Here is a 13,054-nt window from a genome sequence, read left to right as displayed (position 1 = left end):
AGAGAGTGACTATTGTGAGTTTCACTTACTGTATGTTTGAAACTAGCAAGCTTCTGTAACGATTCCTATTATGGTTTGGTACAGATTTTTCTGGAACACAATTGTCTAAGGTATTTATTGTGGAATCCTGTACAGAGAAGGTTTGTAAACAGCTTAAACTAATGAACTATAGTTTATTTCAGGAACCTGTAGAAGTAGCCATTGCTTCCTCGTAAGCCTGGAGGGCCAACTGTATATAGCCTTCTTTTTGTGATTCAGTTTTCGCAAAGACCTAGAAACAGGATAGAACAGATTAAGGTAAAGAGCATAGTTGCACAAAGACTTCATTTCCCATACTCCATCCACCAGCTGTAACTGAAATCATGGTGCACTTACATATTTAAAAAAAAACACAGAATAGTTCTAGTTAAATAAGGGGGGAAAAAAATAACCTTACTAAGCTGCTGGTGTTTAAAAGCCTTTTCTGTAGTTAAATAGGCTTGAAGTAGAAAAACATACCTTGATCAGATCAACTCCCTGAAGCTTCCTTTCTTCAGCTTCTTTTGCTGACTGACATTCTGGATGAAGCATATGATACAGCGTGATTAAACTTGTAGCATCATCTAGCCTAAAACAAATAAAGGCTTGTTTGTAGCGATTACTTTATTTAAATACTTTTAGTTCGTTTGCACACCCACAGGTGTTCATACACTTTCACCTAGTGTAGAGTCATTACAATATAGAGCTAAACAGGCACCCCATAATTTAATGTAATAGCAACCTGTTCATGAGAAGACCTGAAGCACATGAACACTAACCTGTTCTAGGCAAGGTACATAAACTAATTCATACTGTGGTTTAATCCTGACACACTGTTCAGTGGTAAGAAAGCTGTTTATGTAAACCAGAACGAACTAACCCGTAACAGGTGTTTAGCAGAACAACTCTGCCAAGGAGAAGTCTTTTAACAGTGCAGTAACTGGCATTACTGCAGTATTAGAAATCTTGTCACACCTAGCCTGTGATTAATTTAAAACTGGAAAAGGGGATTTACTTGCATAAACCTAAACAGAAAAGATTATGGCAGATAAAGATGCTCCAAGGTCTGGTAGCTTAAGTCCAGATATTTGAATTTTCTCTACAATTTCAACTGGAACTTCCCTGTATTTCTTCATATCCTGAGGTTTTAAAGTAGTATCTAACAGTTAGAAGTTTCTAACTTCAACAGTAGGTAATGAATGCTATGATCTTTCTCAATTTTGAGTTCTAATTTTAGAAGTTTCTCCTGGCTTTAGAGCCATTTTGAACTGCTAAATAAAACTTGTTTCACTGAGCTTTAAGTGAGCTTATCAGCTGTTAATGAAAAACCATCCATTTAAAATGAAAGTGTGTCTATCAGCTACTGTTGTCTCACCTAGCAGTTGCAGTCAAGAAGAAAAACTACTTAAAAATTGCTCCAAAATCCAGACCAGTCTTAAAAGCCAAAACTGATAGCAGTAGCATGTGGTTATAAGATTTTAAGATCAGTAGTGTCCAGAAGTGGAAGTGTACTGCAAATCACAGCAGAAAAAGAAAAAACTCAGCAACTGTAAAAGGCTGATTTCTGTGGAAACTGACAGCTTTGCTTATACTGTAGTTGGTGTTTCAGAATCTATATAGATAAAATTACAGCTAGCCTAGCATTTCATGCAAATGGAACTTTTATACATCTTAAAGAAGTACTATTTTTCCTTTCAAACAATGGACCTTAGTGTTTTCCATTTGTTTAGATAAACAGAATTAATAACTAACAAACACCACTTACAAGTCTCTGTGGATCATATCTATTAGTAAGCCATCTGTTTTCTTTCTGTTGACTAGGTACCAAACCATGCCTCCAAAGTGCCTTGTTGAACGGAGCAGATCATATTTGGCATGTTTCTCAATGTCGTCATATGTCCGATGATGAATCTAGATAGAGAAAAGGTTCCAGTGTCAATAGCATACACAGAGCTTAATGACAGTTTCTCCCTTATACCCCTTAGGAGTATTTTTTTTTTTAAATTCATTTTCAGGCCTCTCTAAACTGTGGCAGTAAGCCACAGGCTCAACCATGTTACTTTAAAGCTTTATGCATGTCATAATCTGGAGTAACACTGGGATAACCCAGTTCTTAGTACTCATGTATAGATGTTTGTTGACAGAAAGCTAAATATTAGCTATGTACTCGCAATCTGGGGAGAGGAGGAACATAACCTCTGAACTTTCATTCAACTGCCCTCAAGTTATAATCCATTCTTTAGGGAAAAAGACAGTGGTCTTTTAATTATGATTTAAGCAGGTCCCTTTTCTGGGGGAGTTAAGAAAAGCTCATTGCAAAGATAACAGGTAATCTCTATGAGGAAAAAAAAAAAGCACACACCTTAACAACTTTGATCCCCAGATAACACTTATGCTTACAAAAATCAACCTCTGAAGTTCTTCACTAATGTTATTTTATTAGAAAAATAGAACGTGAACTTACTCTGATATAGTCAGCTGAATCTGGCTCAAACTGAGCAATGCACATGTTAAGGATATCCTCATGACGGTCTTGCTGAAACACAGTCTAAAACAACAGTTCAACTTCAGAATAGATTTTGTATCACACCATTCCAACTATCTAAAATTAAAATGGCAAAAAAAAAAAATTCTCTTCTGGACAACACAGCAAGCATCCCCTTAGTCACATGACAAAATAGCAGAAAGTGCAGTAACTGCCTTCATGACATGAATAAAATTTTTCCTCAATTTTTGTTTGTGGAACACCAGTTCACGTTTTCAGATTAATCATACAATTCCATCGATGCATAACAATTAATGTGGATTTCCAGTATTACAATATTTACAACTACCCTTGATGTATCTGGTTGCAACCTGGAATTTTATTGCAAGTATTTTAAGTAAGTAACACTGGTAAGTTCAAACATCAATGATTCAAGTACCTTGAAACATACAAACCAACTGGCTTATTCAGAGCTGCTACTCTGTTCAAACAGCACAGCTTCACTGTCACAGCACAATCAAATACATAAAAACGATCAGTTTTCAGCAGGATGACCTTACCACAAGGTGTTCATCCTTGAATACTGCTTGGGGAATAACTCTGCGCCCTTCTTTTGGGAAGAATATCTGTATCATTCGGTCTCTTTCTTCCCAGGTTGCTTTGCGTAATACACCATTTGGTTCTCTAACTACAATGAAACGTTCCTTAAAAAAGAAAAAAGAACGTTATTTCTCCTGAAGCGTTCTCAGCATAATCAGAACCATTTTAAGTAAGATTCTTGTTTGACAAAGTGCTTCAATACCTAGATGACACTAGTAATAACAGCATCTTTTCAATTGCTAGCATGTGTTAAATTAATCATTTTTCCCCTTTGTACCTTATACATCTACACCTTAACTTTCCTGTATGACACCAACTGCGTATGCACTTACACTAAAAGATACAGCTCTGCAAAGTTTAACAGACAATGTAACTAATACTCGGAAAAAGCATTTAGTTTTGTTTCTGTCCTGATTTTACACATTTAATAATGCATACTAAATTGACAATGCAAGTGCTTTTGTACTTTTTCAACTTCATTTCAGAAATAGAGGCCAGAATTATGTAAGGGCAACTTCAAAACAAAAATAATGCACCAAATAAAACAGTATACTCAGATCCACCCACAACTATATCTGATTTAGGACTGCAGACAAGTAAGAGTCTGTTGGGATGAAGTTTTCAATACATTAAGGCAGAGGAATTAACAGCAGGTTTCTTGAGAGAGCTCTCAGATGGAGTAATAGATAGGAGACTTGGCAATTCATTTCCAAGGATCATCCATGGTTGAACCAGGCAGACTTCCTAAAATCATAACTATTTGTTGAGTACCTATCTAGACTCTTCTTACTAGTACTTATGACAAGGTAGATGTTTCATTATACAAACCAAATGAAAGGAAATCTAATTGTCTTCATCCCTATACTCCACAGTTCTACTTTACAACTGTTTCTTCACAGCTTTCACATTAATTCATTTATCTCTTCTCTTGTTTTTCCACCAGATCCTGTCAATCATGAAGTAGCCCTGTCTTTTGGTCTATATGCTTACACCTTAAGTAATTCAAGTCCACAGAAAGCTTCTAGGAAGTTTGAATAAACTCAGCACTCCCAGCAAATCATAAGTACCTGCTTTTCACCCCCCTCCAAAAACAATCAAACAAACAGAACACCTGTTTTTGAGTACTGGCATGTAATTTATCATCAGTTAGAAGTAAACATTTTGGAATATGTGTCTTTGTATTGCCTTGTATACAAGACTGAGTTTACAACTCCTCGTCCTTTTTGCAGACCGTTATAGATGTTTTAATAAAATCTAAAGCTAATTCTGAAATTAAGAACGAAAAGCTCTTAAAATAAGTTAATGGATTTTTACTTACACGATGTGGAATCGAGTAAGTTAAATCTGTAAATATATATTTCGTAGTTTCAATTCCGTCAAGGATTTTGTCTTCTGCTAACACATCATCAATTGGCTCTCGTTCATCCAAAACAGGGGGCATTGTCAGCTTTTCTTTAGCTTCCTTGATAGCATTTTTTGTAGCCTTTAAAACAAAAAAGTAGTTTAATTAATTTTACAGTTTAAAAAAGAAAATCGCCATATTGGAAAGGTAACACACAATTTGGGGTCAAATGTTTTCATTCAGAGAGAAATTTAAAGTTGTTTTTTTCTTTTTTTCCTGCAGTTATGGGAAAAGTGAGACACGGATTCAATCCCTATGTAGAGGGATCACATAAAAAACAATGTACCATTATCATAACTTAGGCACACTGCTGGAAGAAGTTCTAAAATTCAAATCTGTGTATACCACTGCAGACGCCAAATCATTTTTTCAAGTCACATTTCAGGTATTTTCCACGGTAAATTTCCACCAAAGTATAAACAACAGTGAAGTGTTTATATAGTACCTGTAGTTACTGAAAATCTGACTTGAGTGAGGCGAGGCCCCTTTGTCATCTGGACCATGGTCAGGCGACAGGAAAAAAGGGCAGTCAAGTGTTCCCAAGACTGCAATTTAAACCTCAGATAAACACACTTTACACAATTAGGTAACGTAAGGAAAAGCGATCATAAAGACATCCTGTCACTCAAATAATATATATATATATATGTATATATCTGCTTCCCTTGTCCAAGGAAAATAGGATCACTAGAGCCGACCATTTAACACCAGGACACACTGCCTGACACCTGGCAGATGCCCTGAGCGAGGCAGCGCGCCGGGAGCCAGAGCCTTCCCCACCTCTTCCAGCTGCGCTTCCGTCAGCAGCTTGTACTTGGGCGGCTTCAGCTCCTGCTTCACCGGCCTGAACACCTTCTGCAAGTCCAGCCCCGTCATTTTGTAGAGTAAATTCTGAACCGCTTCGTCCGTGAAAGAAGGCTTGGCGTCCTTTTTTTCTGCCAGAGGATTTTACACACGCAATTAACCGGGTGCAGGGGGCAGTGGCGTGGGTACGGGGGGGGGGGGGGCGAAGGGACCCTCCGCGCCGCCTCCCACAGCCCCTTTCCCACCTCCTCGGCCGCCCCCGGGGGGCAGCCCGCAGCCGTGAGGCGCAGGAGCGGGGCTCCCCTCACGTACCGGCCGCGCTCCCCGCGTCCTGGCCGAGCGCCCGCTGCGGCCGCCGCCAGCCCCACAGCGCCCGCGCCGCGCCCCACAGCCGCCCGCGCTGCACCGCCGTGCCCCACGCGCCGAGCGCCGCCATTTTGTGCCCGCCCCTCGCCCCGCCGCCGCCGGGCGCGCCGCGTCGCCTCTGGAGCACGTCGGGAAATGGAGTCCGCCGCCGCCCGCTGTCCCCGGGTGAGAGCCCGCCTGAGTGACAAAGACACGCTGTTCCCACCTCCCCCCGTTTACCGCCTCAGTGACAAAAAGGCGCTGTCCCCACCCGACCCGGCCGCCCGGGGAGAAAGCAAAAAGCGCTCCTGGTGCGTTTGTGTTGTTAGAACGCCGCTGAGGCGGAGGTGGGAGCCCGCTCCTGTCAGGAGGCGGCAGCGGGCGGAGCAGAGGGGAGCCCCGGCTCCCTCAGGCGGAACGGGGACAGAGCGGGGCTCCAGGCTGGCGGCTTTCCCCGCTCGGCGGGGAGACAAAGTGGTAGAAAAAGGACCTGCGACCACCTTGCACACTGCCGCCACCACACCGGCGATAAAGCGCAGCCGCTCCGCTGAGGGGGGTGGGTGCGCCCCGTCAGCAGCGGTCTGCTCTGACCCGCCTCAGCGCGAAAGAGGCCTGGTGGTGATTTACACAAAACTAACCCCCCTGAGGCTCTCTTTGCGACTGTGGCACTTTTGGGGTGACGGAAAGGATAGGCTGGTGGCAGATTTTCCCTCTGACCGATAGCCCAGGGGACGCAGCGAGCAACCCGCGCGTATTACTGTCCGCCAGCACTAGCTGAGGTGGCGCTGTTCGGGCTTTGCTTTACCGTTCTGGTAAAGAAGGGAAAATAAATAACCATATTCAAGCATCAGACCAAAGTAAAGCTTTGTATCCAATAGATACAGCAGATAAGATCTAATGGCTGTGAAGAAGGGGCCACACGATTAAAACCAGTATATTATTTCATTAACACAATAGCTGACAAGCTATAACTGAGCATATTTCAATAGGTGTTACTTGAAGTTTATTTTTGCTGGCTGATCTCTATCTTCTGTTGTGTATTTCAGTCTTATGGGCAGCAGTTAGGGGCGTGTGAAACAGAAAGAAAATCTATCACTAGAAGGCAAGCATCTCTTGAGAGGCCCTGAATGCTTCAGATTTTAAAATGTTCAAAGCCACACGTTGATGCTAAGTGTCTGGTGACTCCCTGTCAAAATAGGAAATATTTCATCTCCAGGAGGGAAGATACGGAAACACAAGTAATATGCTTAAATTCTGGAGATTTTCAATTGTTTTAAAGTTTAGTAGGTTGCCCATTGCTATGTCAAATCAACATCTAAATTCTATTTCATTTGAATATGGAAAACAAAATCCTGGAGACTGAAGTCTTGGGGGAAAAGCAGACTTTATAGCATATGTTGATTTTAGTCAGAATAAGGTTAAACATCAGCTGAAATATATATTTGTTTATAATAATAGATCTTCATTGTATTGGGAAGTATTCTTATTTTACTTAGCCTTATTCAATACACAAACATGTGCTGAGTTGAATTTTGTACTCAAGTTTTATCTTTCAATATCCTGGCCTTTGCATTGTCAGAAAGGCTGCAGGAGGGCATATTCTTCTCATATTTGTATTGGTACAATTAAGTTGAAGTCATTGAGAACTAAAGAGTGCAAATGAACCCCTAATATTATTTTAATGTAATTTTGTGCTTAATTTATTTAAATAATGCCAAGAAAATTAAAAATAATTTTGAGGTAATGGAGAAGATGTTGTTTTTCAGTTCTTGCTTGGAAGATCTCTGGAGTGAGAGCTATACCCTATAAGGGAATTGGGAAGTTATTTGGCGACTTGCCTAAAAGCCACTTCAGACCTGTTCATGAATTTGGATGGCAAGCCAACGTCCATTTTAATTCACAGAAGTGCTTAGAAAAACAAGAGAATTTATTAGGCTACATCCAAGAGAGGTTAAATTCACATTCATTCTGTACTGGAGTAGTAACAGCTGCTGTGAGGATTAGCCTTTTGGCTGGTGGGATGAAAGGCAATATTAACTAACTGTACTGTGGATAGAAGTATATCAGGTTTATATAATTTCTCAAATAATATAAATTTATGTTGGATAGGTTGGTTATATTTTATTTATAGTTTATTGCTTTACTGAAAGAACAACTTTAAGTAGGATGTTTTATATTGGTATACTTAAAAATACAACACCATGTTGAAGAATAAGTGGTGTAAAGATTTATAATGAAATAAAGAATCTCTCTTAGCTTTAGTTACTATTTCGAATACATCCCAGGACAGTTGCTGTCAGAAAATTACAACCATCTGATGATGGGTGGATGTCCCCTGTGAAACACATTGGTGGTCTGAGTCTGGATTCTATTGGAAATGTGTCAATACAAAATCACCTCCACAGTTGGCATTAATTTCCTTTTTGTTGGTAGTTTCAGGAGAGCAAAAGGATCAGATGGCAAACAAGAGTGAACCAGTTTGGTTAAGATCTCAGGGAAAAAGAAGGCAATGGGGAGCCTAGGAGCTTGCATCGTTGCTTTGCCTATTTAATAAATAATATAAGGGACTGTTTGCCAGCTTTTCTGAATAGTAAATATGGCAAAATTGTGGTAGGACACTGATAGGAAGAAAGAATTTTCTTGGAAAAATACGATGAAAAATACAAAATGTAAGGTTTGGTAACTGTGCACCCAGTTGCTGTAAGAAGAGACAAACGGAGCCCAGTCAGCCTGTCTGCATGTCCACAGTTGATGACATGACCTTTTTAAAATTAATGGTCAGCTCTCTGGTTCCTGATAAGAAAGAATCTGGCAATCCTGTAGAACATTTTTCCAAGTGACACAATGGACAGGGCTGGAAGCTGGTTTCACTAAATCTGTGTGGATTAAACTGAAGAGAAAATATTTTTTTGATAGAGAAAGCAGGGAGTGCTGAAGTAAGAGAAATGACACAAACCTTATTATACTGTTAGGTAAATCATTAAAGGAATAACATTACACATGGTTGGTTTCGGTTCTCTCTCCCTAGGTGGAGTGGCTTTTTTTTTTTTTCTCTAAAATTATTGGGGTTATTGTGTGTAACATTTTAAAATGTTGTTTGCAGTTGTCTATTTTCAGGCATGCTACCTGTAAGCATCTTATTTGCCAGTGTCTTTTCTTTAAGGTACCGAGTATTACTTTCTCTGGAATTGTCTTTCAAGCTCTGTAGCCATGGATTTGCGTTGCCAACCAGAGCCCTTGGTAGCTGTCCCCCTGCAACTTCCACCAGAATCCAATACTATTATTTTGATGGTGACAATGAAGGTGATGATGCACGAGCCTTTGCTAATACACCAAAGCGGTCATTTTCCATCTTAATGACCATAGGGTTATACAGATATCTGAAGCTGTTTTATTTTCAAATTTCATTTTGATACTTGGCAGCAGGGACAAAAGATGGTGGCTGTAGAACTCAGTCCGGGGCCACAAGGTCAAACCTGCCTCCAAGGGCAGAGCTGTGGGTAGTTCTGCTGGGCAAAGCACAGCTTTACAAATAACAACTGAGATGCCCGCAGAAATTGAGCTCACCTGTAGCCATTATCATCCTACATGAACAGCTGGCTTCTGCCTCCTATGTGAATATCCTTAGTGAGAGGCAGTGGGTGAAACTTTATGAGTGCAAAAGTCTACCAAGATTTTTTCTTCAGTACTGTTAATTTAAAAAATGATAATAGTGTATATATGTGGAAGAGCAAGTATCCTGTGCTTTATTTGTGCTTTGACTACTTGTCATTTATATTTTAAATTTGAAGGAAAAATTACAAAACTAAAAAGTAGTTTTGGTTATGCATCTTCTTTATTTTTAATTTCCAGTTTAGTTTCAGGGAAATTTATGCTACTCCTTATGTACTATATTTTTCTGGGCCACAAGGGGGCACGATTGAGTTTTTAAACATCAAGAATGACAGAACCCGAGTAATTATAGTGGTTAATGTAAACGAACTGTTTTCAGTAATGACCCAGATTTGCCTGTCTCACATAAAGCTGCCATAATCTCACTTTAATAATGATAAATTAGATATATACAAATACTGCCTCCAGTAATTGAGATTACATACATTATTTATAGTAGGGATATAAATCCCACTTCAGTTTGTATTGTTTTCTTTGCTACACTATAAGGGCTTGAGCCAAAGCCCATTAAAACCACTGGAAGTCCTTCTCTGACTTCAGTGAGCTCAGAATTAAGTCCATATTTTTCAATAAATCTTATTCTTCCTTTCTGCTCTTGTAATGCTTATCTTTAAAAATAAAAATTGTCAGGGGGGAAAATAGTAAATATTCAGTATTATTCGAAGTAAAAATTTGAGTAATTGTTGTTTCCCCCCTTCTTAATCAATATTTAACCTCTTTCTCATTCCATTTCTATTTAAAGTTCTGTTCATTTGAATTCAAGCACTCACCAGGGCATCGTGAACTAAAGCTGGTGTCCAGCACGAACTGTTATGTATCCTCCTGGTTATAAGCTGTCCTAGTACCTCTTCAATGATAACTGCAATGTTTTTTTTCTTCCATCCTTTTCTAGTAATAGCAAAGTTTATTAGCCAACACAACCACTTCATTCTTCAATTCTTTCAGAAGTAGGTGAATACCATTTTCTGCCAATGATGTGTTATTGTTAAATAGGTTAATTTCTCCCAAGACTGATTTGTTCTGTCATAATTTTCTGCTTGCTCATTTTTTTTTCCAGTTAAAAGAACAGTTATCTCACAACAGGCCTTCTTATTGCTTAGTAATGCCAAAAACCCACTCTTGACTCCATGCCATTCCCTTTTTGCGTTCTTTTTGCCTCTGATACTCCATCTGTCTCTGGAGTTCTTTCACAAGTTGCCTTCTTCTGCTATATGCAATTATTTTTCTTTAAATCTCCTAATTTGTCTTCATATTGGCCCTAAATCTTCCTGTTTTCATCTTATATTGCTTTGAATTCAACTGAATTTCTTAGGATTTGTTTTGTCACCTTGTTTTCTCCTTCCTATTTCCCAAAATTAATCATTCATGGAAATGAGCTTTGGTACTTTGCTACTTATTAATATGCAACTTTCAATTTATTTTCATCTTGTTGTTTTCAGGAGCAAAATATGCCTTTGGCTCACTATTATATGTTTAAATAGCCTCCATGATGGGACCAGCTTTTTTTAACCACACCAGATTAAAGGGCTATTACACTATTTAAAATAAAACACCCTGTCTTCTAAAGGTGTTGTTGGAGTTGTTTTTTTTTTCTGTTTTTTTTTTCTCCTTTCCTTTGGATTCAGAATTTAATACAAATTAACTTTGCTTAGGCAAACCCACTGTGCAATCTGTGCAGTTAAGAAAGTCATTATAGAGACAGGATCCTGAGGGTCTGACAGAAAAGCTAAAACAGCTGTGCTCTCCAGTACAAACAACACATAAATCTACAGTATCTTCTCTTCATGATCAAATAAATGAAAGAAAAGGCTCAGAAAGTAAATGATATTTTTATCTCAGATTAAAAAATAAAATAAAATAAATCTTCAGCAAATCTAAAAGAACCTAGCATCAGTTTAAATCTCAGCTATTTCTGCATTGGTCAGTTAAAATCTATCATTTTCTCATTTTTTTTTAAGCAAAAGTATTTTGACTTGGCAGCCAAACAACTCCACCCACCTGATTGGTATGAAGGTTGTCTTTAGGCACAGGATTAAATGGTTATTTAGCTGCTTAGTGAAGAATATATCTCACAAGAACAGTTTCCAGTTGTGTTTATTCTTGTTACTTTCTTTCTAACCAAGCAAATATATAAACTTCTAAAAAATAAAAATAGGCATAGAATTAATATAGTCCAATATTTATTGGACTGTTTTCACCATTTATTTCCAAGTAAACCTCTTGACATTTATTAGGTTGCCCACTAACATTAAAGGGAAGACAACATCCATTTTTGGACAAACACTCAGAGTAGAGTACCAGAGGTCACTAGCTGATTTCCAGAGCAGCACGGAGAAAATTCAGTGGGTGCTATACCTGCTAAATCTGGGGAAAAATACCTACGTTCCTTTGTTCTTTTCTTTACAGATTGTTTTAAAACTGTGTGGTGAATAAGTTACTTTACTTCTTCTTCTTTTTTTTTTTTTTTGGGGGGGGGGGTCAGAGGGTATTTATGTGGGCAGAAACTTGTACACTTTTTTGGCTAATCTGTTCATTTACTGATTTGTTACCACGGCTCCTTCTCCCATGTATTCATAATCCTTGTATGCTTATCCATGCCGTTCTATGGTACATGATATGATCATTAACATATGTCAATGTTTGTACATTTGGACTGGAATAGATAGCTTAGATCTTCATGAAGGTGCATATTACATACCTAAATAATCTGGAGAGATCTGGTAGTGTCTTTATAAAATGTTTCAAGGAAGAAAAGAAAAATGGAAAAAAAAAAAAAACAAATAAAAAAAAACCAACAGCATGCTAGGAGAAATATTAGTGGCAGAAACCTATGAAACACCAACCTAACTGCCCCACGCACTGTATGCAGCAAGCCCCTGTTTGTCAAAGGGATGAGTGTACAAAACACAAAGTACGGAATTCTTTTCCTCACTGGGGAAGAGGATAAAGAACAACCTTAAAGCAAGCACGTAGATCAAAAAATAAGAGTACTGAAAGTACTCAAATATTTGTGTCTAATTAGGTTTGCGGTTTTTTTCCCCAGCAGCACAACAAAAGGGGAATGCCATGGGCTTCCCTTCTATTTATCCTATTCTGGGCTGCCTGATTCTGATTCTGTTCTTTGCACCCCATCCCCCCCCAGCACATATCATATCTTTTTCATAAACCCTTTTAGCTTATCATGCAAGCAGAAACAATGAATAATTTTCTTTCAGGTTATTGAGCTGAATGAAGTCACAGAGGGGTCTAATGAATGCCAGAGCCTCTGAGGAGAAAAGAATAGAAGCAGGATCTTCTCATTTCATTAGCAGCAAGCCTCCAGATTGTGTCACAGTGTTTCAGGTAACTATAGCCTCAAGATACAGTTTTACAACTGGCAAAAACTGATCTAAGACCATTCTACACCTTCTGTTCAAGCCCTCACTTGGGTTGTTTTGCTTACTGGAAACATTTTATTCTTCATGAGAGCCACTAAAGCAGACTCAATGATTTTCTTCTGAATTTTGAATAAAAGTACAGTAGTTCGGACCACATACAAATTTAGGATCTGACTCTGAAAGGTAGCTTATATGCAGCATGATAAAGCAAACCAGAATCTGTTCCATTTGTGTCTCTGCAACAGTATGAAGCTTTCCTAAACCTTACAAGGTATTATTGAGATGCAGCCAGTCCACATGGTATTTTATAACAGAATGCTGCAGCACTGAGATCACTTTGTTTTCCTGTCT

At 38.8% G+C, this 13,054-nt stretch overlaps 1 protein-coding gene across 2 annotated transcripts; it reads right to left on the bottom strand.

Moving 5' to 3' along the window:
* Nucleotides 1–85: 85 nt before the first annotated feature.
* MRPS22 (mitochondrial ribosomal protein S22) lies at nucleotides 86–5,778 on the bottom strand. 2 transcript variants are annotated; one of them, XM_080605211.1, is made up of 8 exons: nucleotides 5,622–5,778; nucleotides 5,286–5,440; nucleotides 4,422–4,586; nucleotides 3,064–3,207; nucleotides 2,483–2,566; nucleotides 1,784–1,929; nucleotides 499–607; nucleotides 86–271 (listed from the first exon to the last, which is right to left on the bottom strand). In XM_080605211.1, exons 1-8 carry the CDS (start codon nucleotides 5,743–5,745, stop codon nucleotides 179–181), a joined length of 1,020 nt encoding a protein of 339 aa, XP_080461337.1. In that variant the 5' UTR covers nucleotides 5,746–5,778; the 3' UTR covers nucleotides 86–178. The 2 variants fall into 2 exon arrangements, with proteins under 2 accessions (XP_080461337.1, XP_080461338.1); XM_080605212.1 differs by having other exon boundaries at nucleotides 499–557.
* Between the last annotated feature and the right edge of the window lie 7,276 nt (nucleotides 5,779–13,054).

This window comes from Anser brachyrhynchus (assembly GCF_964034855.1).
Source record: "Anser brachyrhynchus genome assembly, chromosome: 9".
In the NCBI taxonomy this organism is placed as follows: Eukaryota; Metazoa; Chordata; class Aves; order Anseriformes; family Anatidae; genus Anser; species Anser brachyrhynchus.
The sequence above is the reverse complement of the archived record's forward strand: the minus strand, read 5'-3'. Positions and strand labels throughout refer to the sequence as shown.